Here is a 27,779-nt window from a genome sequence, read left to right as displayed (position 1 = left end):
ATTACACACACACGAGTAGGAGATGTCTCCCCACCCCCTGCTGCAGTGGCTGCAGGATGGTGTGGAAATGAGCTCCTGGAGCTGGGAGGCTCCTGACCTGCTGGTTAGAAAGATAGAGCTGTTCCTTCCATGGCAAAAATCATAGGGAACCTATGGTGGTTCCAAAGTGGTGCATGTAATGGGTTTGGACTTGGGGTGTGAGTGTAGGAGCGAAGCTTGGAAGATGTGCAAACACCTGACCTCACTGGTGCTCCCATCCGTTCCTTCGTGCAATTTCCTGAGTGCAGAACTACAGGGAATGCACCAAAATACACAGCTTCCTGTTGATCTTTATCATTTTTCTTTTGTCCTGCTACTGCTTGGACTTCCTCAGGCTCATTCCTGTCAAGTGCCTGGTGTAAGAGTAAGTGGCTTTGCTATGAAGCACATGCTGTTCTGAATACCTACAATTACAACAAGGTAAGATTCCCCCCACCCTCCCCCAGGTATAAGACTTCAAAAGCAGCAGCAGCAGTTCCAGTGTATTTCAGGGATATGAAAACTGAAATTGAAGCCATTGTCAAGTTGCCTGGTTTTGAAAAACTGAAAATAAGTGAAGAAACATTGTTCAGAAAAGAAAAAGCTCCTCTATCAAATGCTTATCTGGAAGCTTATGCTACCTGAATCCTTCTTTTTGTAGATTAAATTCTCCGTGTGGTAGAGTTGATTAAAAAAGTGTCAGGCTTTGCAGGAAAAATAGATTTTTAAAGAGGGTGCCTCAAATTTTGGTAAAACAAGGAATAGTTCCATGCATTTCCTTTTTTTGCTTATTTGTTTGTGGTTTTGTGTTTGTTTTGAACTTTTTGCTCATTTGTTTTAGTTTTTTTGTTTTTTTAAATTATTATGCTCATGTTCTTTAGTGTGGTTTTCTCTTCCTCAAGAAGATGTAGGGTCTGTGGGAGGCAGGAAGGGCCATTGCCATTTCCTGGGGTAGGTGCTGGATCCATCCACTGTTGAATGAAGTGATGTGGGAAAGCTGTGGAGCCTTGGTAGGGTGGGTGCTGGGGCATGAGCTGCACTTATTTCTGTGGTCTGTGGCACTTCTCCTGCTGATTTGGTAGTTAAAGACCTGGCTAGAGCTTCCTGAGCAGTGCAGAAGTGTTGAGGGACTGCTGGTGGATTGGTGGCTGGCTGTAGGTTGCACTTAACCAGGAACACACTGACTGTCTTCTGAGACCTGATGGTCTGGCAGTGCCTGATCCTGTGTTGTCTCTAACTCTGTTCTTGGCACGTTGACTCATCTGGAATAACAGCATGCAGGAGCGGGAACACGTATTTGCCCCATGCACCGTGGCAGTGAGTGTTTCCAGGCTCTCAGCCTTGGCACACAGCAGGCACTGGGTCAGTCTTACCTCTTTTCCCAGAACTGGTGGGTCCCTTAGGAAATGCAGTGTTGGCTTTGGAGCTGTGTGCTCCTTCCAAGTGGAAACTCCCAAGCAGGCTAGCTGCTTTCTGGCATGGGGTGGCTCGAGGGAATGCTAGCCTGCCCTGGGACCCCTGGGACTTGGCACAATCTCTAGAGGAGGATTTAATCTCCAAATTACAGCACATGATTGGTTATGCAAACATTGATAACCAATGTTATTGGTTAATGTAATTGATAATAACCAATGTTATTATCAATTGTCAGGGAGGAGCACAAACACAGCAGTCAAAGTGTGAGGTGAGACCAAGGTTGTGCTGGCTGACTGCAGAGAAACTTCCAGGCTCATCTGACCCTATCCTTGCTGCAGCTGGGCTGAGCTGGGCTGGGCTGGGGTAATCCCTGGAGCAGGAGGCATGAGCAAAACCTGCTGGCACTGAAGTTGTGCCCTGAGAGCAATGCTGCAGGGAGAGGGTGAGGGCTGGCGCTGAAGAAATGCATCGGGGTTTGCACTCTTGGGGTATGAAGGGTGGATTTCTGCTCAGCCCACTTCCTCCAGAGGCTCTGCTGTTCCCTGGTAAGCCCCGGGAATGTCTGCATCCCTTTGCAGCTTGGAAGTGCAAGGCAACTGCTGTCCCCTGGCTGGCAGCCAGAACACAGCTTTCTAGAAATAACCCCAGCAGATGGGAAATGTGGCCTGCCTGCAGGTATCACATTCAGCTGCTGGGGTGGGAGGCTCCTAGGAAAAAAAAGATCTTCTAAAAGGTCTCCTGTGTCCATGTGAGCCTGAGAATCCGTGCAAGGCTGGAAGTGTGGTGGCTGATTTATGGGGTTGGACAATGTTTAGGGTATTTGCAGCTGGGAGGCCTCTCAGTTTGGAGGGAGGTTGATGATACATCAGCTCCCAGACTGTGGTCCCAAAGGCATGGCCAGGCTGGACTTGTATTATCTGGATATTTTTGCCCCTAGGCTGTTTTGTAGCTCTACCCTTTATGTGGAAAGGGTGTTACAGAGCATTCACCACATTCTGGGTGTTTACGGGAATCAAGGTGCAATTTCCCATAAGATCTTATTTTAAAAGAAGAATGAAAAGTAAAACTGAAAGCTGAGCCCAGTGGGAAAGGAGGCAAGTGCTAACATGTGCCCATGTGCCTCAGCTCCCACAGAGGCACTGGCACAGTTGTGCCTGGCCTGGGAGCAGAAACCTCTGTCAAAAACCTCTACCCAGGTTAAGCCCCACTAAACAGGTGAGAATAGGGGAAAAATTTAGAACTCCTGGGGTGCCCCTGCATGGGCAAAATTGCCCACGGGATGGTTTGGAGGCTGTTGCTGTTTAAATCACCCCTTGCACATGGGGTGCATTGCTTTTGCTGAGTCCATCTCCTGCTGCCCCGCTCCCTGGAGAGTTAAACCCTGATTTAGGCTTTTTTTGAGAAAATGATGAAAGAATTCCCATCCTGGATTTCAGACAAGTGACTCCAGGAGCTGTGCCACTGCCTCTCCCCTTCCTGTACCACCCATGGCCAAGCTGGGGTTAAAGCCAAAAGGGCAAGGAGCAAAGGTATGGCCCCAGGGCAGGTAAAGGCCTTGCCATACACAAGCATTGTTAAAGATAAATCTACTGCCCAAGAGAAGCAGGTGAGCAGCAAAGCCTGCCTGCAGAACAATAAAAAAATCCCTCCTGCAGGACTTGGAAAATGATTGGAGGAAAGGCTCCAATGAGCAGCACAGATAAGAAATGTAGGTGAAATGGTCCTTACCACATCTGCACAGCATGCCTAACCTTTTTATTAACTGTGGCTGCTAAATTTTCCTGACTGACACAGTTCCAGTAGCATTTACAGCACAATAATAGGAAATAATTATTTTACACAATGTCATTATTCTTAAAGAAAAAAAAATTGTCCCTTTTTTCCCCCCAGAATTTTCTGTGCTTCATGTAGCTCAGCCTGTACCCTCCCCCACGCCACAGCTGCCATGTAGGACTGTCCTCCTGCCAGGCCAGAATACACACCCACTGGGGCCAGGGCACACCAGGCTGCAGCTCTCAGCTGCACACACTGGCACTCTGGCACTGCAAGATTTCTTCCCCAGAGCTCACACCCTGACTACAAGTCCTCTTTATCCCATGTATTTGCTATCACAGCAGTAATTTTTTTTTTTTTACTTCTCTTTTTATGGAAAAAATGTATAATTTTGTTTCCATTTACTCCATTTCCTTTCCTAACATTTAAATGATGTCACTTTGCTGCAATTAGATGGAATGGGTCCCTTCAATTTGCTGCTCCATTCCCTGATCTAGGTGCATTTTTCTTGGTTGGGATCATGTGAGTGAACTGGGAAGAGCTTCATCTCATAGGGGTGGGATCTGGGTATGTTTCTTAGGGTGAGAGAGTGCACTTTGCAGGTCACTGCCTCTCCAGCCACCCTGAGCACACCTTGTCAAAGCCAAGCCTCAGGTGCACTTGCTCAGATGGCATCTATTTATCAGCAGGGCATTTGGAGAAATGAAGTCTATCACAATATTTGAAAAGCTCAATAAAGGAACAGATGGCTTTGATAAGAGTTGATCTGGCTAATGAAATAAGGGTTAACACTTCAACTGAGAAACAGTTTAAACTGGCTTTCAACAGTTTTAATTGTATTTAACACATGCATCAGGGTGTGGAGCAGCTCCAATGGCTGCTGCTGAGTGATCCCTACGCCCATTTTCCCCCTTGCTCCTCTTTCGGGGTGGGCAACCTTTCTTGCCAGGCCTCACTCCAGCTTTGGAGCTGAAAGGAGCAGGACAGGAGAAAAAGGTGGCAAATGTATTTTCAAAAGACACGTATCTCCCAGAAATGAAAACAAACTCAAAGCAATTCCCTTTTCCATTTTCTTCATCTCTGTGTACCTTTTCCTCCCAAAAAATCCAGTCCAGAATAACCACAGCCAGTCTTCAATGGTAGTATCACCCTGGGAAGGACTGCAACTAGAGGGGCATGACATTGCTTTGCTTCCTCCTGAGCTGTGAGTGAGGTCTGCAAGGGCAGGGGTTAGTTCTGTGGTAGTCCTGTCCTTCACATGAAAAATAAAATACTGCCAAGGCCTGATCCTGCTACTTGATGTCAGGACATGGGGGGCTCAGAGTTGCCACTTCTCTGTCTCTGGAAGAAAGCAGATGTGAGTGGCCTGCAGTTCACTCCTCATGAAGAGCACTGATGTGGTGAAATTTGGACAGGGAATGTACATGTGCGGTAATTCATCAGGGGCGGAAGTACTAATGAACAGACAGCAAAGCAAAGCTGTAATTGAGAACATTTGCTTGCGTTGGAGCAGGTTGCTTTTGCAGTCCAGGAAAATTGCCAGGGAGATCCCCTGTGGGTCTCAGTGGCCCAGCAGGAAAACCCAGTGTAGATTGGGACAGAAGAATTCAAACGCTGCTCACAGCACCCCAGGAGCATCCTCACATCTGCCCAGAAGTGTCATTGCAATTGTGCCTTTTTGTCAGCCTCTGGCACATCCACCCCTGGGAAAGCCATGTGTAACCTCAAACAAGGTGAGGGCAGGCACTTGTGGCTGCTCAACTTTGCCAAGGCAGTGTTGGTGGAGATGTGGGAGAAAAGACTCTTCCCACAGGTCAGCGTGAGCTTGCAGTGGGCTTTGGGATGTGCAGCATTACCATGAGGGAGGCAGGTGACGCCTTATTGTGGGATGCAGTTCCAACACAACGTGCCCACGTGTCTTACCTCCCTTTGCACCCTCACACCCCCGACAGGGAGATGCTGCAGGATGAGGGTCGTGGGAGAGGGGCTGCTCCTCCCATGGTGTCCCCTTGAAGAAATGATTGTAGGAAATGTCTCCATGGACCCTCGTAACATCACCCCTCGACAGCTGATGCCTGCCTGCATCTCTCTTGCTTCCTGCACTGGGTGGGCTCCAGCACATGCTTGCTGTCCCCAGGCTGTGCCCTTTTTTCAAGCTGTGATTTTTTAATTTGTAATAGGTTTTTGGTGGGCCTGTCAGCATCATGCGTTTTCCAGCACTCAGAGGGACACCATCTGCTCAAAAAAGAACTGTGAACAAAATGTCTCAGACACTCAGAGTTTACCAAAAATGAAATTGCCTTAAAATCCCATATGGTGCATTGTTTCCTTTCCAGTATTGGCTGACAGCAGAGGTGAAGTGACTAAGGCAGTTTCTCATTAGTTGCTGCATTTTCCTTTCTGGCCAAAATTGCTGGGGCTGAGCACTCACTTCTCACGTGTTTGACAGAAGGTTTTCTTCAACCTCAGCTGCTGAAAGCCAGAGGGTGCTGGGATTCAAAGACCTCCCCTCTATTACTTTTAAGGTGAGCTTCCCTGACCTTTGCTGTCATGAGAAGCCTTGCAGGGAGGGATGCGGTTAATGCTGATACCTCAAGCATATTTTTTTCCGGGCACCTGATTTTGGGGCCTCTCTTGGTGACATGGAGGCAATAGCAACTCCTTGCCCGAGGAAAGCCATGCCTGGAAAGTCACTTTTGGCTCCTGAGCATGGCAGTGCCATGGGGCAGAGGAGAAACCTGGCCAAGATCTCTGGATTTTGTGAGGTTGCAAAAAAGAAAATGCTGCAAGGAACCATTTATTAGTCCAGGATAACATAGGATTTGAAATACCAAAGCTGGAAGAATGTTATTTCAGCTCTAAAAATAGCCCCTTCAGCCTTTAAAACACCGAGAAGCATACACAGTACATGCCTTTCTGTGGGAGTGTCTGTCCTCTCCCTTGATGATGCAGCCACTTTGGAAAGGGCTCAGGGGACCTGCTGGTGCAGTGCTTGCTCTGAGGATCAGCACTCTGAAGGATTTTCAGTCCCTGGGGATCAGTGACACGAAATCTTTTCAGAGTGTTCTATGAGGGCCAAACCTGCAGAGTGAAGGAGTGCTCCTTGCTAGAAGGGCAGACTATGAAATGCAGATAAACTGCTGATGTATAACTCAGCTCTGTTCTGGAGGCTGACATGGATTTGGGCATCTGTCTGTTTTGTGTTCGTTCGTAAGTGATGGCACCAGGACAAAATTTTGTGTAAGTGCTACCTTATTTGGATTTTAGGAAAACAAACAACACAGTTGCTAGATAACATCAGTTATCCTGACACAGAGGGATGGGAGGAAGAGGAAAGAGAAGTGGTAGCATTCATGTTGACTTAATCCCATGAAGATCAGACAGTGATGGGATCCCTCCACTCCAGGAAACAGTCCCAAATGGTTATCACCGAGCTGTTTTGCTGGGAATGTTTCTTCTCAAAATTCCAACCACAGAGATACTTTACAGAGATCACAAAGCCCACCACAGTAGGAAAGGGAAAAGGGGTGGAAGATGCTGTTCTTGGGGTCTCTTGCTACTGGGTGGCTGCTTCCTTATTTCAAAATACCCATCCAAATGGGCAGCACTCCCGGGAGGGCTGCAAAGATGCGGGGTTTGTGCGGCGAGCCCTCCCCGGTGCCTCCGGGGGCTTGGAGCAGAGGGCGCACGCAGAGCCGCAGGCTGGGTAGGTGCTCCTGGCGCTGGGAAGGGCGGGCAGGGAAGAGGGCAGAGCAGGGACGCTTTCGCACGGCCGCACCGGGGACGGCCCGCAGACAGCGGCACCGGGCGGAGCTGCGGCTGCACACGGGGCGTGGCGCTGGCCGTGTCCGGGGGATGCCCTGAAGCGCCCGGGGGGACTGTGACGGCATCCCGGCATCCCAGCATCCCAAACCCGCGGTCAGAGCGACACAGCGGCTCCATCTCCAGTAGCCCCCTCCCCCCCGCGCTGCTCCGGGGCCCCCGGTGGCCGCGGCGGCTCTGGACCCGCCCGTCCGGGGCGGGGCTCGGCGGAGCTGGGGCTCGGACCAGCCCGGCCGCGCTCGCCGCCGCCACCGGAGCCGGAGCCGTCTGCAGGTGCGCAGGTAGGAGCCGCTCCCGGGAGCCTGCGCCGGGAGTGCCAGACACCCCCTCCCTCCCGCTGCCGTCTCGCTGCCGCCCCGCCCTGTCGCGGATCGTCGCCCCCGCCCCGGCCGTGGTCCGGCTGCCCGCGGCCGCCGGGGAGCCCTGGAGCTGCGGGCGGGGCTGGGGCTGCAGCCTGCGGCAGGAGCCGGGACCCCGCGCTGCCTGTCCTGGAGCGTCCTGTGTCACCGCAGGTAGACACGGGCTGGGTAGGAGGATTAGAGCTGCTTCACCCAGGGCCTGAAGGATCCAGCTGTGGAAGAGCTCTGCCAGGTCATGATTTCGGCATCCCTCTCATCCATGAATCCCTCTGGGGCATCCATCCCTTGGGCGCTGAGGGATGTGGTGGTGACAGAACTCGGCAGGGTCCTCGGCCGGGTTGCTGCATAGGGGTCTGTGAAGAAGCTCACCTGGGTTGAGGTTGTGGAGTGAGACAGGTCCAGCCTTCCCCAGATCCTGCCAGGATGTCCTGTCAGGACATGCAGGCTGTGTCCAGTTAAAATTCGTGGAGGAAATTTAAGGTGTCGAGAAAGGCCGTTCAGCTGTGCTGTGGTCCCTCAGGGAAGGAAGGACGAGAGCCTCTCTCTGAGTGATAGGAAGATGCTGGGTGCTGATGTCCCAGGGTGATGATGGGGTCGCTTGGGATCTCAGTCTTAGTTTTTAATTAGAGCATCATCCTTGTGCCAAACCTTTGATGCAGAGTCCTTAATCTATAAAGGTTGCAGAAATTATGAGTTAACCTTTCTGCTTTTTTTTTTCCTTTTTTTTTTCCCCTTTTAAACAAAGCTACTTGTGGAAGTGACCCTAAGGGTTGTCTGATCAACATTCACACAATCCTCATGCCATAGCAATGTACGCACATATGGTTAATTAGGATTAGCAATTCAATATGGAGGAGGGCAATGTGTGAAAGGTGTGTCCTGACACTGCCTGCCTGTTGTGTCTTGCTCAAACAGATGACAGTGCCTAAAAGAAGGGGACTTGATTCTTGCCCACCTTCTGCCTTTGGGTAATGGGATGAAGAGAGGGGACTCCTATTTGCTTGACAAACGTCTTGCTCCTGATTTCACTGCTGAACTACTAAAAGTCAAATTGTTTTCTTGTGATTATCCATGCCCAGCTGTCAGCATTTTCTGAACCTGGATGCTGAAAGTGCAGTTGTTTCATTTCCCCTTTTAAGATTCTTTGTGCTGCAGTGTTTGCTTTCCAGATGCAGAGCAGGGATGTGTGCTTGCAAGAACACCAACGTTTTCAGTTGGTTTTTTCTTGAAAGAAACGTCATGTCCATGGTTTTCTCTCTTCCCCCAGCCATTTCCGGGCAGCCTGAGATTGCAAGATTGTGGTTTGCCCCAACAGAGACGCTTTAAGGTCCCAATCCTGCAGTCCAAGCTGAAACAATGAACTGCGATTGCAGGTTAAGAGGGAGTACAGAAGCTGAGAAAGGTCTGTGAGCAAAGAGAAAGATGATCCTAAGCAATGTATTGGGAAGGATACACTGGGATAGGGGGTGGTGGCAGGTGAGGAGGCTGCTGCTGCAGTAGGAGGCTTGGACCAGCACTCTGTGAGCACATGCTCCTCCTCTGTGTCGCTGATTTCCAGTGTGACCTCTCAGCGAGCAAATCACTGGCCCTGTTGCCTAAAATGGGAGTAATTGTGGGGTTCTGCTGCCTCAAGAAGACTTGCAAAGGTCTTTCCTCACCTTGGGTCCCTGCAGGTTGCAGAAGAGGTCACCTGAGGCTGAAGGATGAGGGCAGGATGAGAGTGAAAAGGAAGAAAAACACATTGGGAACAGGTGGAGAAAGAAGGGCAGAGTGAATGGGAGGAGAGAGATGTGAAAATGGCTATAGGTTACCTCACGTGAGGTTTATTGTACATTTTTAATGCTGAGGTTGCCTCTGGATGGCCCTGCTTGCAGGGGAGAGGTCTGGGCTGCCTCTCCCATGGGTAGCAAAGGGAAGAGAGCAAAAACCTGGAGGATGTGGGCTGATGTGCTGCAATGGTGGTGAGAGTGTCCAGCATCCTCCCTGCAATTTCCTGTGCTGGGGCAGGTCCAAGTACTTAGAGAGAGAACTTCTGCTCTCGCTGTGTTATTTCCTGCTTCCCGTGAGGAACCACTGGTATTAATAGTGGTGACTGCCTGAACCAGAAGAACCAGTGGCCCTTCAGTTTTGGCACCACAGAACTGCAAGAGTGGATTCTGCCTGGCCAAGACACTGAAGATGGCCACAGCTTTGTCAGAGAGAGCCTCCCCAGTGTGGTCTTGGCCCAGCTGAATGCTCTCAGAGGTCATTTAATGTGGTCTCCTCCAGAAAAGTCTGTCTCTGAAAATATTTCAACAGACTTTAAAAGTTTTAATCCCTCTGGATGCAATGTAGGGGCTGGGCACACAGGCTTGGCCCCTGTTGAACATCTGGAAGCTGTTCCCTGCTCCCCTCTGTCCATTGTGTTTGCATGAGGGGAAACGCTGTATGGCACCTTCCTACTGTAGCTCACCCCAAACACCCTACAAACAGCAGCTTATGTTTGTAGCAGCTTGAGGCACTGATAAACAAATGTAGCTAATTCCTACAGATAAGGAATGCTGGCAAGGAAGTGGTGAACACAGAAGTGCCTGTGTATGACTGCTTACGTTGTACTTTGTCTCCCAGGGAAAATGATTTCCACAGGTGTCAACAGAGTCAAAAGACAATCCCTGTGCCAGAAGGGGCCTCTTTAGTGGAGTGGCAGAAGCCAAGTCACGGGTAATGCACATCTATTCCTTGTAGCTCACCCTCTGGGCCATCACCTTATTGCTGCTCCTCTGGGGCTTTGGTGGTGAATATGTGAAGAAGAGGCACCTCTTTCTGTGGAGGAGGAGTGAGTCGTCAGGCTGAAGAGGTTGGTGAGGGAAAACTGTCCTGAGAAAGCTCAGTATGCTCTGCCACAGTCCCTAACAGTCAGGCCTGGGGTGTTTTCCCCGTGATAAGTTGCATTTACCAAAGGAAATGCTGCTCTGGGGACAGCGTACGTCTCTCCAAAAGTGTAGAGCTGCAAAATGCAGTGAAGAAAGGAGCTTGTGCTTCCACAAGGTGAATAGAAGAGGGGTGGAAGGGATAAAATAGATGAAAGACAGGGTAGACAGGTGGGAGAAGCCCCGCTTGCACTTCATGAGAAGCTCTGTAGCTTGAGTTTGTGTTTTCTATTTGGTGGGAAAAAACAGTGGCAGGGTAGAAAAGGCAGGGGAACCTGGAATTTTTCTGGCCTTGCAGGGTGTGTACTTTCTCATCCATAAACTATGGGAGAAGGAGACAATATGATCAGGAATAATGTTCTGCCAAGTCTGTTCCCCTGGGCTTAGTCTGTTTTTCCTTACCTTCAAAGCTATTTGTAAGTCAACACATGAGGTTTCACCTCCCTGTTAAGTGTTCTTTGCCACTCCCAACACTTACATTGTTTTCCTGATAATGGGACAAACCTTTTGGGCAGACTTCCTTCCCCCTTCCGGTGTCTTGGCTTTGCTTGCTCATGCACGTTGGAAATGCTTGGAGGCATTTGTGATTTTTGGAACTGTGGAGCAAATAAAACACGTCTATCAATTTATTAATACCCTGTCAAGATCTCTGTACTTTATGGGTGGAGAAACACTCATTCTGCTTATTGTGGGTTCAGACTGTGGTCATTAGATTGGGGTGGTTGAGGTGGAGGACAGTCACTGGACAGCCTGTCTGCACAGTGCCTCTGACTTCCTGGGCTTTGCCATAACATCAGCCTACATTTCTGTATTGCCTGCAGAGCAAGGAGGTGGTTTCAGAGGCTTTCCTCACAGCACAGCTGAAGCTGGGAGAGCTTTGCTGTCTTTTATTTTTTTTTTGAGGAGATAAATAGCCCTCCTCGTTTTCCAGCAGCTCTTTACTTTGGGGATTGGCTGGGACTTTAAGGTAAGTGCCCTTCTCACAAGCATCCCAAACCAAAGGATTCTCAAGGGGAAGATACGCCCTTGTGGTTGTGGTGGTGGTGTGAGACTATGGGTTTGGTCTGTCTTGAGACTCTGCTAGATTTCCCTTGTGTCTCAGAAGTCTGGTGAAAGTGGCTCCAGTCTTGAGCATCTCTGTGTAAAGGAAACTTTCCTGTCTGACCACCCAGGAGCCACTTTGGCAGTCACATTCCCACTGTGCCAGGCTGGGACTGAAGCCCTTTCACAGCATGTGGTTCCATTAAGCTGGTGTGTACCCTGCTTGACTCCTCACACAACCCACACTCACACAGTCAGACAGGTTTCCCTCACTGGCTGGACCCCAGGATTCCCATAGCAGAGTCCCACAGGTCTGGACCCTTTAAGTAATTTAATCATGGTGCAGTAACACCATGACAGCTTGAATTGGTGCCTTGGGTAAGGGGGACTCTGAACTAAAGAATCCCCAGGCTTTTATATCCTCACAGTCTGTGCACCAGTTCCAATTGTGGTATTTAGGCTGGGGCCTTCTTGCTGTTTATTTGGTTCTGTGGAGTCTCTGGGTGACCAGCCACCCTTGGCCAGTGCCACAGGTCCCCATGCCCTGTGCTAGGCAAAGGGTGGGGGCCAGGTCACAGCTCCTTGCCTGCGGCTCCAGCCACCACCACAATCTGCAGCTCCCACTGCGGCTGCTCACCAAGCTACTACGTGTATTCCTCAACATCTGCGTTTGCAGAGGTGGTAAAGCATCTGCCCTTGGGTGTGGGCAGTCCAGCACACACTGGGAGGACTCACTGGGAGCTGGTTGCCACCTGGGTTGTGCAGCCCCTGAGGTCAGGAGGAGCCAGGATGGCTGAATCTTGCAGTGAGTGCTCCCAAGCAGAATGAGATCCCTGGGGCAAAGCACACAGCACCTGCAAAATGCAGTTCTCCCCAGCTCACCCTGGCTGCTCCTGCCTGGTTTCCCTGCCTACTGCCCCAGCTCCTTATGTCTGAACTGGATGTTTCCTTCTGCCTCACCCAGCTCCTCTCTCTGCCTCCTTTGCCGTTTTGCAGGCTGAGGGCCACCACTGCCCAAGCCCTGCTCATGGTACGAGTGGGACCTCATGGAAATCAGTGTGGTCTGGCATAAGTCCATGGGTCGAAGCCTACAGAACACCCCTTTGGTCCTGTGGTGGCAGATCATATTCATTTTTCTTTTCTAACACCCAGGAGCGTGGGCTGGAAGCGGGGCGTGCCTGGTTCGTGCAGCGCCAAGTGTGAGACCGGCAGACTCAGCCCACAAGAGTTGACAGTCGGCGTCTCTGGCTGTAACACAGCAGCTCAGCACTGGTTGCTAAATGGCCTGTAAGTACTTACACCCATGTGTGACTGAGGGTGAAGGTTGTGGGGCAGCAGGAAGCAGAAAACCGAGGGCACTTTTTGAAGTACAGTGGGGTGCGCTGGCCTCAGGAGCCAGCAGTGCTGCGGGAATATCTCTGGGTCAGACACTGTGGTTATCAGTATGTCCTTTTCTGCCCCTGTTTGTTGGTGACTAGAAGGTTTCATTTCTTTGTTGCACTTGGCCCATCTCTGACAGGTTTATGTTGGCCAGAGCATTTCATTAGCACACTGGATGCAGTCACAGTGTGTGAAATGAGACAAGAAACGTGTACTGATGTTGCCGTGGCTGAAAACATTGCTTCTCAACATTGTTGCAGGATTACTGACGCATCTCCTGCTTCCCCCATGCACAACCCGGAGATGTCTTTACCTTTTCCCATTCCTCTTGTATAAATAAAATGAAAATGGCATTTCTGCACATCTGTGAGATGTTAGGTAGGTGGGTACCTGAAGCAAGCAGAACATCAGACCCTGCTGACAGAGGGGATCACTTCTTTTCTTGTTATCCCACCGTTTTGTTACGTATTTACAAGCCTCTGTCACATCTTATCTCTCTCATTGTGCACTCACACTGGAAACCTTGAGATAAACCTGAAAACGCCCTGCTTTGTTATGTTGGCATTTGTGCCTTGTGGGTGGCAGGTTATATAATGTGCTGGTTTGTATCCACTCAGTTACAGTCATTAGGTATCAAGTGACTGTGGTTATTTTTGCTTTTAAAACCAACAGAGAGCTATAGTGGGCTCCCCCAAAAGACAGAATGTGTTTGTTCCCCTTTTATTGTTGCTGACTGGCAGCACTTCTTTATGACTTGCTCTATGTTTTGAACAGTGTCCTCCTTCTCCCAGTGCTCCTGGCTTTGTACCTGTTCTCTGAAATAACCCCATGGCCTAGTGCTGTGAAACGCAGGAGTGTTGCTCTGGCTTATGCATTTCAAATGCATCTGCATTCTTTAGTCTTAAAAAAGATGTATGGCTCTGTTAATGTGGTAATTTTGTCCTTCCTTACATTCATGTTCTCTGGTAAAAGCAACTTCAGGAGGAGCCTCTAACTTTGCTTGGCAGATGAAATTAAGATGTCCATATTAAATGAACCTTGAGCAAGCAGCAGTATATGTTTGGTGAACTGCCTGCTGTAATTGAAGTGTGTACATTAGAGGAACGGAAGCTTAATTGGTTGAGGGTGTATAGCGGGGCAATGGTAAAAAAAGCAGAGCAAGCAGCTGACAGTCTAAGCAGATTTAGACATAAAAATGGAACTAGAGATGAGTAAGCTTGCATTGAGAGAAAATCTCAAGACACACACTGGGGCAGTGCTAATGAGAAACTTTTCAGTTCTGCACCCTGACTCATATTAGCTGGCAGCAGGAGCACACCTCAACAGTGGTTTTGCAGTGCTGGTGTGAGAGTGTGTGTCAAGAGGGACTGGAAAACCACATGTAAGCTTTTGAAAAGGTGGGCTGGGTCAGCTGTGATGCTGAAAATATTTTTGTTAGCTTTGTGAATCCATTGCACCATGAGGGCTTTCTCTCGCTGAAGGCCTTCCTATGCAAGCCTTAAAAAAAGAAGACGAATGGGCATGGGAAATTACCAGCTGCCTGTTGGATGCAGTGTGTTTATTTGGGAGAACATGGACTGGCAGAGATTGCTGTTGTTGCCAGCTGGAGTTGACTGCTCAGATTTGGCACCACTGGTCATGGCAGCAATGCAGAACAGAGCTGTGGAAAGGAAGGCTGGCTTTATGTCATCCCCGTGGAGCAATTAACTGTCAAAGAATTTGTTTCTACATTTCCCGTAAAGAATTTTGGTAATTTCTCCTATCACTCTTGGCCTTTTACTTTGGCTAAACTGGTGTGGCGCTGCAGAAGAGGGTGATGTTTGAGTTCCTTGTTCTCTTGTTCCTGTCTGCTTTTTAGAGGTGCTGGTCTTAGTGTGCACAGAGGTCTCCCAGCTTGAAGATACAAGCACTGGGGACATCCCTGAAGAGGACAAGGCTAACCCAAAGGCAGCTGCTGAGAATGATGTCTGCTGAACACTAGTGCAACGCTAGGCAGGTTTGGCACATGCTTAGGGTTTCTCCTTTGGAAGAAGTTGGGATTACGTGTAATTTTGTTCCTGGCACCCGAACAACACAGTAGGGAATAAATGAGAAATGTGCGGGAGCTGAGCTCTGTTTTTAAACCGTCCCCTGCCCACGTGGGGATGCTGAAACATATCCAAGCATGTGTGGGCTGTGCCAATGGCCAACATTAAAAGGTGTTGCTGTTTGGGGATGTGGGGGAAAGGGACTCTTCTTCCCTACTTTTGGTATTTCATCCATCAGACGCAGGTGGTTTCCTTCTTTTTAGCTGGCTGAAATTAGGGTGTCTGAACTACAGAGCCAGCTTCCCATCAGGACACTGTGCTCTGCACTGATCATTCATTTAATATGCAATGATTTCAGATGTCATTTTCTGTTAATGGCTGATGGAAGGGGACTCAGTGTGGCACAGTGAATATTAAACAGAGGGCTGTTTTCCAAGGGGGTGAGTCTGTAGCAATGTTGCTCTGACTCTGGGAAGGTGGGGCACTAGTCCTGGCCTCACTCCATTTTAGAGCTCAGCACAGAGCAGTGGTTATCTGGACAGTATTTTCACATTTCCCCACTTCATTCTGGTGTGGAATCCCTGTCCGTGTGTGCTGCCTCACTGCTCTGCCTGGGGGAAAAGCCCTTGCCACGTCCCTCTCTGCATGACGGACAATGCTGAAATAGCTTGTGAAGTTTCCATGCTGGGAAGTGGAGGAGCTATGGCAACCCATTAATGAGGACAGGTGTTATGGCTGGTGTTTGCTTTTATTGTGTAAACGAAACTTTTGTACCTTTCCAAAGGTGAAGGGTAAATAAGATGTGCCATCCCCTGACATGAAAGAATTGTGTTCCCTTGGCTCAGCCCAGCCACCACCAGAGACAAGAGGAGAGTCCAGCACAGCAGTAATTACCTTGCAGAGCAGACAGGGACAGGAGGTGATGTTACCTGCCTGCTCTCTTCAGCCAAGGCAGGAGGGGGCAATTTGGCCACAGTTATGTCTGCCTTGCATGGGGCGCTGGCACTTGGGCACTGTGCTGCCAGGGGCTGTCAGGGACACGGTCCTGTGGCACGTGGGGCAGCTGCCACCTGGAAGCAGTCCTTGACATTGCTGTCATGGGTCTTCCAGTACCAGAGCACCATCCAACACCAGCTAAGGAATGCTGCTGCATTGCTGCTGAGCAGCAGGAGGAAAAGGCAAGGGCAGCACTTCGTGGAATAGCTGCAAGCACGATAGCAGGAGCTGTGCGGGGAACAGAGCTGTGAAATGCTGTGTCTCCTGTACAGGAGGAGAGGAATAGAGGTGAGATGGGAGATCAAGTCCCCCTCACTGATAATTTCTTCTGATCTGTTACGCCATGCTAAAGATCTGTATGCACACTGGAGCTGCCTGCTTTTTAAATCAGCATACTTAATACTTGCATCATTTCATGCTCCTTGTCTGCAGTTCTCTCTGCTTCCAGGTCAGGGAAGAGACCTTACCTGATTGCTTTTCTGTCTTTTAAGGTTGCTTTTCTCTCTTACTCTAGGCTGTCTGTACAAACAGCACCAAATCATGGCCTCATGGTTTTGGGCAAGTGTGGTGTGACTCTGGCACTGCCAGGGTGTTGTTTTGTACCCCTGCTAGGTCATTTGCAGGGAAAACAAGATAGCTGACTTGTAGAGCAAGAGTGAGAGTGCCATGCCTTCTACAGGGTGTGGAGAGCCTCACTCAAGCCCTTCAGCCTCTGTCCCAGTGAGGCAGGGCCGGAGTCTGGAGCCCCGAGCAGTCCAGCCAGCGTGTCCTTTGCAGCTTGGGTGCCGTAGGGGAGCAGTGAGCTGCAGGCTGCTGTGACAGGGTGAGGGTGCTGACTCTCCTCTGGTCTTCACAGCAGGGAGCAGACCATGGCTCTGTGCTGCAGATGTAGGAAGGCCAGGGGAGCTGAGAGGAGGAGGATGACAATGCAGGTACTTTCTTTGGGGCAAAGGGAAGGGTCATGGCTTTAAGGACCTGGATGAGGTAATTGAGCTGCAAATGCCAGCAGGCTCTAATGAGAGGCCATCATCTCCAAGCTGTCATGGCACCCCACAGTGCCTCACTATGCCTCGTGGGGCTGGTGACCCCAGGGAATACCTGCCCTGCAGCAGGGGTGGGGGCAGAGCGCAGGGGCACAGGTGCTGCTGCCCTGGTGAAAGTAAAGCAGGTGCTGGAGCTCGTGAGCCTCGTGTTGTTCTGCTTTCTTTGTGTCTCTTGGCTGTGTTGGTGCCTGGAAGAACATTTATGGAGGAGGACAAAGCCTGAGAAAATACTTGTTCCATTATCAAAGGTCTCACGGGGAGACACGGGACTGTTTGTGTCCGCAGCACAGCAGTGTTTCTGAATTGCACATATTACAGGAACAGCCCCGGCATTCCAGATGCTCATCCAGCATGATCTTGCCTGGAGGGCAAATGCTTCCTCAGGAGGCAGTGTCCGCAGCACCCTTACGCCACATGCAGGGTTTCACAGTGCCTGCATGTCAAGAGCTGATCCTGTTTGCAGCGCCTCATCCCGACTCCTGACAGCGCGCTGGGTGCCGGCACTGGAGCTCGGCTCCGCTCTGTGTGTGGCCAGACACTACTTTTAGCTGCTTGCTGTGGCCAGGATGGGAGCTGGTCGTGTGCTTTGTGGGGATTATGACAGCACGGGCATCCCTCTCTCCCCATGCTGCAGGCTTTGCTGAGGCAGCGTGTGTGGAATTGGTAATGACCCTGGGTAGGAGGCTGCCTTGCCTTGTGCCTGCGGGAAGTAGTTGGGAATCAGAGCTGCAGGTCTTGTGGTCACCTTGCACAAAATCCTTGAGGGAAGTACTTTGAAAACCACTCCAATTCTGTAGGTGTGGCTGAAGAGTCTCCTGCTCCGTGGCTCCAGCGCCTTGGTTGTCAGAAACTGTGTGGAGCATGCTGCCTGTGTGCAGCAGCTGAACCCCTTATGCCAGTAGTGACAGCAGGAAAGCTTTGCCGTGGCTGTGAGGAGCTCGGTGCCTTAGCACCTGCTGTGGGGATGCCCTTCTTGCTCTCAGAAGAGGAGGGCTAAGGAGGATGGGTGACTCTGCCCTCTGTTTTTACTTTGTTCTTTGTTTCTAGCAGGTATGGATGGGAAGAAATGCAGCATGTGGATGTTTTTACCTCTTGTCTTTACCCTGTTTACATCAGCTGGATTATGGATAGTGTAAGTTATCTCCTGCTGGTTATGTGGGAGCTTGCTTCTCATTAAGGAGAGTCTTTTGGGGATGCTCTGCCCTTGAGCTACTGTGGGGCTGGGACCGCACATGATAGGGGCAGGGGCCAGTCTGTGGCAGTTCATGGCTTGGAGGATCACATTTTTATCTCTGAGTTTCTGTGCTCCCCAAGCCAAGTTGCTTTCTTCCTGATATGTCTTACTGGGAGCTGCCTGAAAAGAGAAAGAAAAAACCGTAAAAATTTCCTTTAATCACATTTTCTTTGAATGACTCAGCAAAGCTCTTGGAGAAACACTTAGGCCCTGCCTTGGGGTGGAAACTCAAAATCTTCAGCATCCAGCACTGACAACCTGCCAGCAGCTTAGTGCTGACTTCTCACTTTCTCCCTAATGCTTCCTACCGAAATGCACACAAGGCATGCACTTCCCTGAGCTGGGCTCTCTCCAAGGATGCAGGCAGATGACTGCAGCACGAATTTGGGAGTGATAAATGTGTGATCAGCAGCTATGCTCAGGCTGAGAAGCAGTTATGTTGTAGGATGTGGCTTTGGCCATGGTCTATGGATGCTGCTTTCCAGCAGCAGGGGCAGCTTAAGCCTTTTGTGTGACCTCCATTGCTTGTTGTTTTTCTTGTCCCATCCCCTCTCTATTAAAACAGCTTTTGTGGATGGAGTACCATAGTAAACCTGATGAATCAAAACAATTCAAACTAAAGATGAAAACATTCCCCTGGCTTGTTATTTTTAAGGCAGCTCAGTTCAGTGACCCTGTTCGTCTACTCGATCATGCAAACCAGATGCAACACAAAGGAAGGCACACAGGCTGAGAAATGAGCAAAACTGCCTGCTTGAGCAGAGAGAAACACAGGCTTCTCCAGCAGATCCTGCCAGTGGGCTTTGAGACACTTACTGTGTTGTTTGAGTGATATTTGGAATAGAAGCTGGGATGAAGTTTTATACTGTTTCCTTCTTTTTTCCTTTTTATTGACAGGTACTTTATAGCAGTGGAAGACAACAAAATTCTCCCACTAAGTGTACCAGATAGGTAAGAGCTGCTTGTGGGCTTTATATTCAATCACTTGTTTCTTTAAAATAATAAAACAATTAAAGCAAAATGGGAAAGAAAACCTTGAATCTTTTTTCCTGTGCCTATGTCTCTTAGGAAACCTGGTCCCGAAAGACCGCCTTATATAAGGTAAATGAATTATTTTCTTCCAAGTACTGCTCTGATTAATGGTTTATTATTTATGTGTCTTTGCCATCCTAGAGTTACAATGATACACTTTATATTTTCAAGTATTGCAGGTGATGCACCTCCTGCAAGCTGTGTGTTTAGTCAAGTCATGAACATGGCAGCATTTCTAGGTAGGAACCACAACTGGAGTTTCTTTCTTTTTCTGCTTGTTTTAAGAGTCACTGGAACATAAGTAATATCCTGTACATATTCTTCTTGAATGTGATGATGTGAAGTCTTTTGAACTGTTCATTGCTGCTTCCCATTGCAAAGAAAGAAATGTAACGGGGGAAATACAACCTCCAGACTGCAAATGTGTTATGGGAGGTGTGGTGGTAGGTGACTGTCTTGGCCTTGGTGATCATGAAGTGGTTGAGTTTAGAACTTTTGCTGTAATGACAAAAAAGGAATTTAGGGATCAAAGCAATTCTGCTTTGATCCCTAAATTTTGAATGCTAAATTTCAAGAAAACAAACTTTAAGCTCTTCAGGGAAGTACTTAGGAGAGTATGTTGAGAATCTGCTTTTGAGGGCTTATGTGTCCATGAGTGCTGGTCAGTCTTTTAAGAACTTTTAGAAGCATAGGAGCAGGCAATCCCACTGTGTGAGATTGTGCTCAAAGGGTGGGGGAGAAGACCAGCTTGGCTTAAGAGGAAAAGCCATTATATGGGCTCTGGAAGAGAGGTCAGGCTTTGCAGGAAGATTGCAGTGCTGTGGTTTGTATATACAGGGAGAAGACAGGAAAGGCCAAAGCTCCATTTGATTTGAAACTGGCCAGAGTTGTTTCAGACAGCAAAAAGAGTGTTTTTAAGTGTCAGTGGCAAAAGGATGCCTAAAGAAAATGTTGGACATATACTTGTAAAAGGCTGTAACCTGGCTAATAGGGATGAAGAAGAAGCAGAGCCATTCAATGCTTTTTCTGCCTCAGTCTTTAATAAAATGCTGATAGACCTTGGGCTGCCCAGTCCTCTGAGTTGAAGGATCACAAGCATGGGAGAGGAGACTTTCCATTTGTGGGCACTGGAATTGTCAGGGACCAGCTGTAACAGCTGAATGCTCACAAATCCCTTGGTCCAGATGGGATTCATCTCAGAGTACAGAAGGAGGTAGTGGATGTTAGGGCAGGACCCCTCTCTATCATCTACCAAATGTCTTGGGATTCTGGGGAGGGCCCTGCTGACTGGAAGCCAGCCAGTGTTATTCCAGTCTTCAAGAAGGGCATGAAGGAACACCCAGAGAACTACAGACCTGTTGGTCTAACCTCAGTTCCTGGAAAAATTAGGGACAAGATGATATGGACACATTTAAAGAACAGTGCAATCACCAGCCATAGTCATCATGGGCTCACAAAGGGAAAGTCCTGTTGAACAAATTCAGTATCGTTCCATGATAAGGCCACACACCTGGTGGATGAAGGGAAGGTGTTGGATGTAGTGTTTCTGGATTTTAGTAAGACTTTTGACACTGTCCCTCACAGCAACCTTCTGGAGGTGTTGTCCACCTGTGGGTTCATCAGGTTCATAGTGCACTGGGTGAAGAACTGGCTGAAGGGCAAGGCTCACAGAGTTGTAGAGAAGCTACATCTGGCTAGCATCCAGCCACCAGTGGTTGTTCCTCAGGGGTCATTTCCAGGTCCAGTTCTGTTCAATGTTTTTATCAACGATCTGGATGAGTGACATGAAGGCACCATTAGCAAGTTTGCTGGTGATCCCAAACTGGGAGGTGCTGTTGACTCTCTGTTAGGAGGCATTTCTTTACTGAGAGAGTGGTCAAACATGGGAATAGGATTCCTAGTGAGAGGGTTGATGCCCCAAGCCTGTCACTGTTTAAGAAGCATCTGAACAATGCCCTTAATAACAATGCCCTTAACTTTTGGTCAGCTCTGAATTGGTCAGGAAGCTGAGTTCAATGATTGTTGTAGGTCCCTTCCAACAGAAATAGTCTGTTCTGTTCTAATCTCTGCTTTGTGGATAAAGTCAAACTTTCCTCTGCTGTATTTGTGTACTTCTGAGAGCTGCTTTTAGCTTTTATCTCTGCCCATCTTAGTTATGTCAAAGGAGAGGAAAACTACAGAAACATTCTAGAAATGTAGGAATGACTGAAACTGAAAGTGCCATTATTTTGCACAGCATACTTTTAATTCCCTTTTGTCATTCCCATCAGGTTTTAGAAAAAGATCACATAATTTCAGGAGTCTGTATTGTAGAAATAGAAATTTAAAAGTTCCTGTATGTGAACTTGACTAATCACAGGTGGCTGTCCCAAACAATTGCCTGGGGATGAAAAATAGAAGTCCTCTTTTTGGGGGGGAACAAAGTTCTCATTTTTAAGGATTTGGAGCGGATTGATTCACTAGAGCAACTGTGAGAGAGTAAATTCAAATATCTTATGCAGTTTGGGTAAAAGTGGGTATTTGTCACTTACGGTGCCCTTATTTTCCTAAACCATGTTTTTTATATTATACCAGGGGTTTTGTGGAAAATGCAGATGTAATTTGCTAAGGCAAACTATTTACAACAATATGAGCTGCACGCTATCAATTTGAGCATGAGCATAAGAAGGTGTTTGACAGCAAGCAAGTTTCCCTGTTCAACTAAATTGATTTTTAGTGGTCTGGTTTGAATCCCATTTGGAGGCCAACTGATTGCCTTTCTTTCTGTGTTGTTCCATGCAGCATTCCCTAGGGAGGGCAAGCATACACGATTTGAGTATCTTCTGGGGTTATGCCATATCATACGACGTATGATATATCGTATCTATCATCTATCACATACCGTGGTGCTTGGGAGAATTGTAAGCATGGAAGGACTGTTGTTCCGTTCTTCATGGAATGTTTGTGGCAACAGAACTTGTTCCAGAGGAGGAGAAGAGGCAGTGGGCATTATGGCAAACCCCATATGCAGGAATATGTGCCATTCATATGCTTTTTAATACAAGTGGGGTTTGACATACCTCCTCCAGGAGAGCTCAGGACTCCTGAGTGGAGTGAAGCAATGCAAATGCAGGTGCCACTAAGTGAATGCATGGTGTGTTTGTGGAAGCTTCACAGGCAAGCAGGAAGGTGTTCTTTCCCTCAGAAAATTTGCAGACAAAGCATAATGAGGAAAGGAAGCCTGGAGCTTGGTGCATCTGGATTACAAGAGAAATGCTTCCTGTGCTTAGTCTTGTCCCTGATTAAGTGGGGCCATGCAGAAGCACAGAGCTTGCTGGCCTGCAGGTATAAAGAGGAGGAGGGGGCTGTGAGCCCCCAGGCAGGTGTTCACTGCAGCATGTTCTACCTACTGACACCCCTTGCCTTGTGTTTCCTTCCCAGCGCTTGTTATGGCTGTCCTGCGCTTCATTCAGCTGAAGCCAAAGGTGCTCACCCCTTGGCTGAACATCAGCGGCTTGGTGGCACTGTGCTTGGCTTCTTTTGGGATGACCCTACTCGGCAACTTTCAGGTACTGCCCTGCAGGCTTGGACTGCTCTGTCTGTGATGTGAGTTCCCTGCTATTCTAGGGGATCTGCTTGGGTCTTTGAACAGCCTGTGATGTGAGCCTGGGAAAAGCATGTGCCCCAGCCCTCCCTGTACCTGCTCCAGCACCTCTGTCTGCCTCTCGTGTGCTGAGATGAAGGGCCACAATCACTTTTCACATGTTTCCAGCAGGATTTGCACCTGCATGCTGAGAGCCACAGCAGGAACCTCCCGAATCTCTTGAGCCCTGGGAGCTGGCACAGATGGCCCTGGGTAAAAGGGTTGAGCGGGAAGTTTGCGGACACATCTGTGCAAACAGATGCACAAATGCCCATACAGATTTAGCAGACAGCTCCGTGTCCTTTTAAAACATATGTTGCTATAAATCCACCTCCTGCTGATCCTCAGACCTGCCAGGAGAGGGACACAGCAGAGGAGTGCCAGGACTTCTCCGGATGTGATGGGTGTCTGGATGGTGGCCCTCCCATTCTCCCTCTGTCCTGCAACGTTATAGGAACAAACACCTGCCACATCTGTAGGGATGGGTGTCCCCTGTGATCACAAGTGTGTCTGTCAGGGCTGCAGTGAAAATCAAGGCATTAGAGTTAGTGGCATGTGGGTTTGACTCTGAGGCTCTGCCTCTCACTGGGGTGCAAGTAATGACCCCCAATAATGGCAGGAACTGAGAAAGGTCAGTGCTGGCTGGCTGCTCCCCTGGCTTTGCATGACAAGGAGCTAATGCAGAAATGGTACTTGTTTTGTGAAGGGTGAGGACCTCTTTGGGTTGTACAGTTATTGAAGGAACTTGGTGTCCTTAACAGTTGACTTTTTTTTCTATTTGAATGAGGTGTGAGATAATTTGACTTTTATGGATTGGTCTTACTAACTCCACAGCACAAGCCCAAAACCCAGAGTCTTGTTTTCTCGCAGGAGCTTCCCAGCTAGGAACTATGAAGCCTTTGTAACAGCTTTGTCTACCTCTGAGAAGAATACTAAGGCACTAAGTTTCAATCTCTCCTTCCTTTTTTCACTCTTCGGAGCAAATGATTGTAATTTAACAGTAGATGCTTTGAATCATGCCTGTCTATGAATTCTGATTCTATTCTCTGATATCTGATTCTAATTATCCATTCATTGTTAGTTATCTGTATCCTTTCTTGCATCTTTTGCCAAACATGAAAGCATGTCATAATGAGACCTTTGTCCATGCCTCTCCCTGCCTGACTGCTGAGCTGAATATGGCATTAAGTCATATTTCTTCAAAATTATACATTGGGTGTTTTAGAGGGACATTATACCTGCAAGTCCCTTGCAGTGCTGGCTACTTTGGGAAAGGCAGCTCAATCCCATTTTTACCTGTATTATTATTTGGACCTACTCTTGAAAAAAAATCGGGGTAGAGAGGAGGGGAGATACCAGTGGAGGTACAGCAACTAGATTGTTGTCCTGTAGATTGTGTCTTATTTGATGGGGATTTGTTAAATCATCAAACAGGAATCAAGGCTGCAGGGAGAAGTTACAGACTGGTAGTTTCTTTTCTAGAAACGCCTCAGAGGCAGAGGGAAAAGGAAAATTGTTTGGCTTAAGTCCATGCTGGACTTTTTGATTGGATTTGTAGCCTCAAGGGATCTCTTTGCAGATTCTTGGTAGTTGAACCTGGCTGTCATTTTGCCTTGCAGTGTTGCACAGTCACTGAGCCCTGTGAGACAGGGAAGCCCAAGGAACAGGGAAGCACTGGCACTCCAGAGAGGTTGGGTTCATGTTGCCTCAGACCCCAACGGTCAAGGATGGGCAGAAGAGGAAATTTGCTGGAAGAAACTTGCCAAACCAGGAGCATGTATTTGTGTTTTGGCTTGTGCTAGCTCAAGGGGGTGTCAGGGCTTTGGCTGCCCACTCCCCAGGCAGCACTGCTCCCTGCAGCTGGCACTGAAGGTGCACAATTTGCATCCATTGCAGGGAGCTGTACAAGACCCAGTGGGTTGTCCTTGCCTGCCCTGGCCATCACTTGGAGCCAAGGAAGGATTTATTTGTGAGCCTTGTCAGGGAGCTGTGGAGACAGTCCTCAAGCAACTGCATTTTTCATGGTGCTCTTGGGCTTTGGGCAGAAGATCTGCTTGACTGTGACAGCTGTCAACTCACCTTGGTTATGTTACACCTTACACCTCTGCCAGAAGAAATGATACAGCATCTCTGTCTCTCACCCCAGTGATCCCCACTCTCCCCTGTCCCACCTCAGCAGCAATCCAGTTAGCTATCAGGTAATTCCTCTTGTGTCCACACAATCACTGTTTTGTTTGTTCCTAGCTTTCCAATGATGAGGAGATCCACATCGTGGGCACATTGCTGACCTTTGGCTTCGGGACATTGGCGTGCTGGATCCAGTCTGCCCTTACCCTCAAGATCAACCTGAAGAATGAGGGGCGGAAAGCTGGGATTCCACGAGTGGCTCTCTCAGCCAGCATCACCCTCTGTGTGGTGCTCTGTATCCTTTTGTCTTGCTCCCTGGGAAGCCAGGTATCATATTCTGCAGCAGCTCTTCTCACACCGGCCCTAGCATCTCAAAGCATTTAGGAATGCTACTCAGTTTGTCTTCATGGCACAATCCTACTTCAGTGCCATACTGTGTAGAGTATGCTTCCAGACTTCACAGAAAGGGACAATTTTGCAGGAGATCTAAATAGAATGAAAGGTTTCACTGTTTGAAAGGTGTTCCCATTGCCTGCGGTGCAGTGATCTGATCCAGTTCCCACTGGGAAGCTCCTGGAAGGTAGGGGCCCCCAGCCAGATCCCCACTTGCTGGCTTTGTCCCTGGCTAGCTGGATGCTCAAGCAAATCACTGACTTGTCTGCACCCGAGTTTCCCTCTGTAAATGTTTATCACCCCAATCTGGGGTCCAGGAAGACGTGGTCCGTATAGGAGGGCTGCTGTGCTCCATGGGCATCATTGGACACCCGACATCCCTTTCATCTCTGGCATCACATTCACACTCTCCTCATGATGGCTGGATGGGTTGACTTATCCAGGTGACTTTGTTCAGATTTTCTTCCCTGTTGGCTTTCAAACTGGTTTGTGTCTCTGCTCCCACTTGTTCTCCTTGACTTTCTCTTCCAGATTTCATCCTTATGGACCGGGGCATTCACATGCATGCTTCCAGGATCCAGTGGGGCCTGGTGATGTGCTTCCTGTGCTACTTTGGCACCTTTGCAGTGGAGTTCAGGCATTACAGATTTGAGATCATTTGTTCTGAGTACCAGGAAAACTTCCTGAGCTTTTCTGAAAACTTATCAGAAGCCTCCGAGTACCAGACAGATCAGGTGTAGCCTGTCCTCTGGCAGGGGGGGAGGGGGGCAGGTGTGGTCTCATGGGTGAAACATGACCTCATTTACACTTTTTTATGAGTTTGCTTTCATGTGCAATCATGATGGTATTGCCAAAGGGCTCTGAGGGTGGCTGTCTCACTAAGAGCCAAACAAACAGAGGTGTCTGCCAGAAGAGGAGTGGATCCATCTCAGCAGCAGCATGAGAGAGCACAAGCTGCGTAGTTTGTGCCACCAGTGACTCTTTTGGAGTGGCTCTGTCACACTCCTGTTGTTCAAAACATTCAGCAGCCTGTCCTTGTGACGCCCCTCTGAGACACGTTCTGCTCAGCCCACCCTGCAGAGGAGGAGGTGAAGGAAGCAGACTTCTTCGGGCACCACGGGAGTCACTGGTTCCCGAGGCAGCAGACTGCATCTTTCGTGTGTTTCTGGGGTTGTATTCTTTGCTGCCAACTGGGGGAAGTTGGTAGGATGAGCAAGAGCAGCTGTTTCTTCAGAACCTGGAATCAGATGTGGAAGACCCCAACGGACTGGCTGTTATGGCAAGCAGGCAGGCATTTCTTCCAGCCTGGAAAGCAGCCGACGGTAAATCTGGGTTTGGAAGGAACTGTGCTGCGATGAGGAGGTGAGGCTTGGCTGATGCTGCCTTGTAGCCAGGCACATCATCCCCAGGCCTGAGGGGGTGACACAGTGGGGTGCTGTGCTGGGCTTCCTGGTGGGGACTGGTGGGAGTGAGGTGCTGAATTAAGATGAGAATGTCTGTGTGCTCTGAAGATGACCCCAAAAAGGCTGCTCTTCCCAAATGTGTAGTGCTTCCACCACACATCATGTATAGCATTTCAAAAATTTTTAAAAATTTTTTTTTATGTTCGCTGAGGGGGAAAACATTGTGTTAAGAGACACTAGGCTCGTCTGCCACGGGAACAGTACCAGTGGTTCTGGGCACAGGGTTTGGTTTTGCTCCTTGTGCAAGCCAAACTTCAGACATGCTGGGCTGGGCTCTGGGCCCCTCAGTGTGGCCAGTTGTCCTGAGTGGAGTCTGTCCCAGGTTTAAATGGGCTTCCAGTGTGCCAGGAGGGAGTTCTGCCCCAGGGGGTGGGTGATCTGCCTGAGGGCTGGAGGTTGGAGAAGGGAACAACAGAACCAGAAGGGCTTCTCCCTCCCTAAAGAGAGGTTTTCAAATAGAAGGTCTGTTTTCAGAGAAGCAGGAGCTCAAAGCCCATTTGAAAGCCTCATTTTGGGAAGGCTGCTGTATTGGCTGGGCAGGGGAGTGATGGGAGTTGCCTCCCATGAACATGGCTCCTATTTTCCTCCACAAATCAGGCTCAGCTTACATCTGCATCTTGTCTGAGCTGCAGGAAAACAAACAGAAATTAAAATGGTAGGAAAAGCCACTTGAAGGGGAACTTGTACTGCTCTGTGGCATTTCTGAGAAAGGGAAAAGGCAAAAGGGCATTCAGTCCTCTGCAAAGGTCACAGGCCTCTGAGGAGAAACAGTTGAGACAAACTGTATTAAGTAGAAAGCTTTCAGCCAGCCCTTTATTTTCTGTGCACCAAAACTTATTCTCAGGCAGCTGTTACAAATCCAGAGCATTTTTTGCCAACAGAGGGTTGTTGTGAATTGCTGAAGGCTTCCTCCTTGTAGCAGTGTCATTAGTGGAAAGCTTTCCTGGAAGGATGTGCTGAGAGTGGCCAAGGACACAGCAGTGTGAGGTGCCAGCTCCCCGGAGGCTCATCCAGGGAACTCTTGGGCAAGGACAGGAGGGGGCAGTCTGGAGAACATGCAGGTGGGGATCCTCTTGCACTGGCACACACTCAATCCATATGGAGCACAAAATAGCAATTTGTTG

General features: G+C 48.9%; 1 protein-coding gene across 4 annotated transcripts; it reads left to right on the top strand.

Moving 5' to 3' along the window:
- The first annotated feature begins 438 nt into the window (after positions 1-438).
- Positions 439-26,005, top strand: TMEM150C (transmembrane protein 150C). 4 transcript variants are annotated; one of them, XM_048304660.1, is made up of 9 exons: positions 439-459; positions 12,491-12,625; positions 17,832-17,916; positions 18,916-18,969; positions 19,087-19,119; positions 19,222-19,289; positions 22,471-22,598; positions 24,917-25,094; positions 25,724-26,005. In XM_048304660.1, the coding sequence occupies exons 2-9, from the start codon at positions 12,619-12,621 to the stop codon at positions 25,930-25,932; spliced, it is 762 nt and encodes a 253-aa protein (XP_048160617.1). In that variant the 5' UTR covers positions 439-459; positions 12,491-12,618; the 3' UTR covers positions 25,933-26,005. The 4 variants fall into 4 exon arrangements, with proteins under 4 accessions (XP_048160617.1, XP_048160618.1, XP_048160614.1 ...); XM_048304661.1 differs by lacking the exon at positions 439-459 and adding an exon at positions 7,209-7,310 and having other exon boundaries at positions 17,835-17,916; XM_048304657.1 differs by lacking the exon at positions 439-459 and adding an exon at positions 7,209-7,310.
- Positions 26,006-27,779: the final 1,774 nt, after the last annotated feature.

The sequence above is a fragment of the Corvus hawaiiensis genome, chromosome 5 (assembly GCF_020740725.1).
Source record: "Corvus hawaiiensis isolate bCorHaw1 chromosome 5, bCorHaw1.pri.cur, whole genome shotgun sequence".
Classification (NCBI taxonomy): Eukaryota; Metazoa; Chordata; class Aves; order Passeriformes; family Corvidae; genus Corvus; species Corvus hawaiiensis.
The sequence above is the reverse complement of the archived record's forward strand: the minus strand, read 5'-3'. Positions and strand labels throughout refer to the sequence as shown.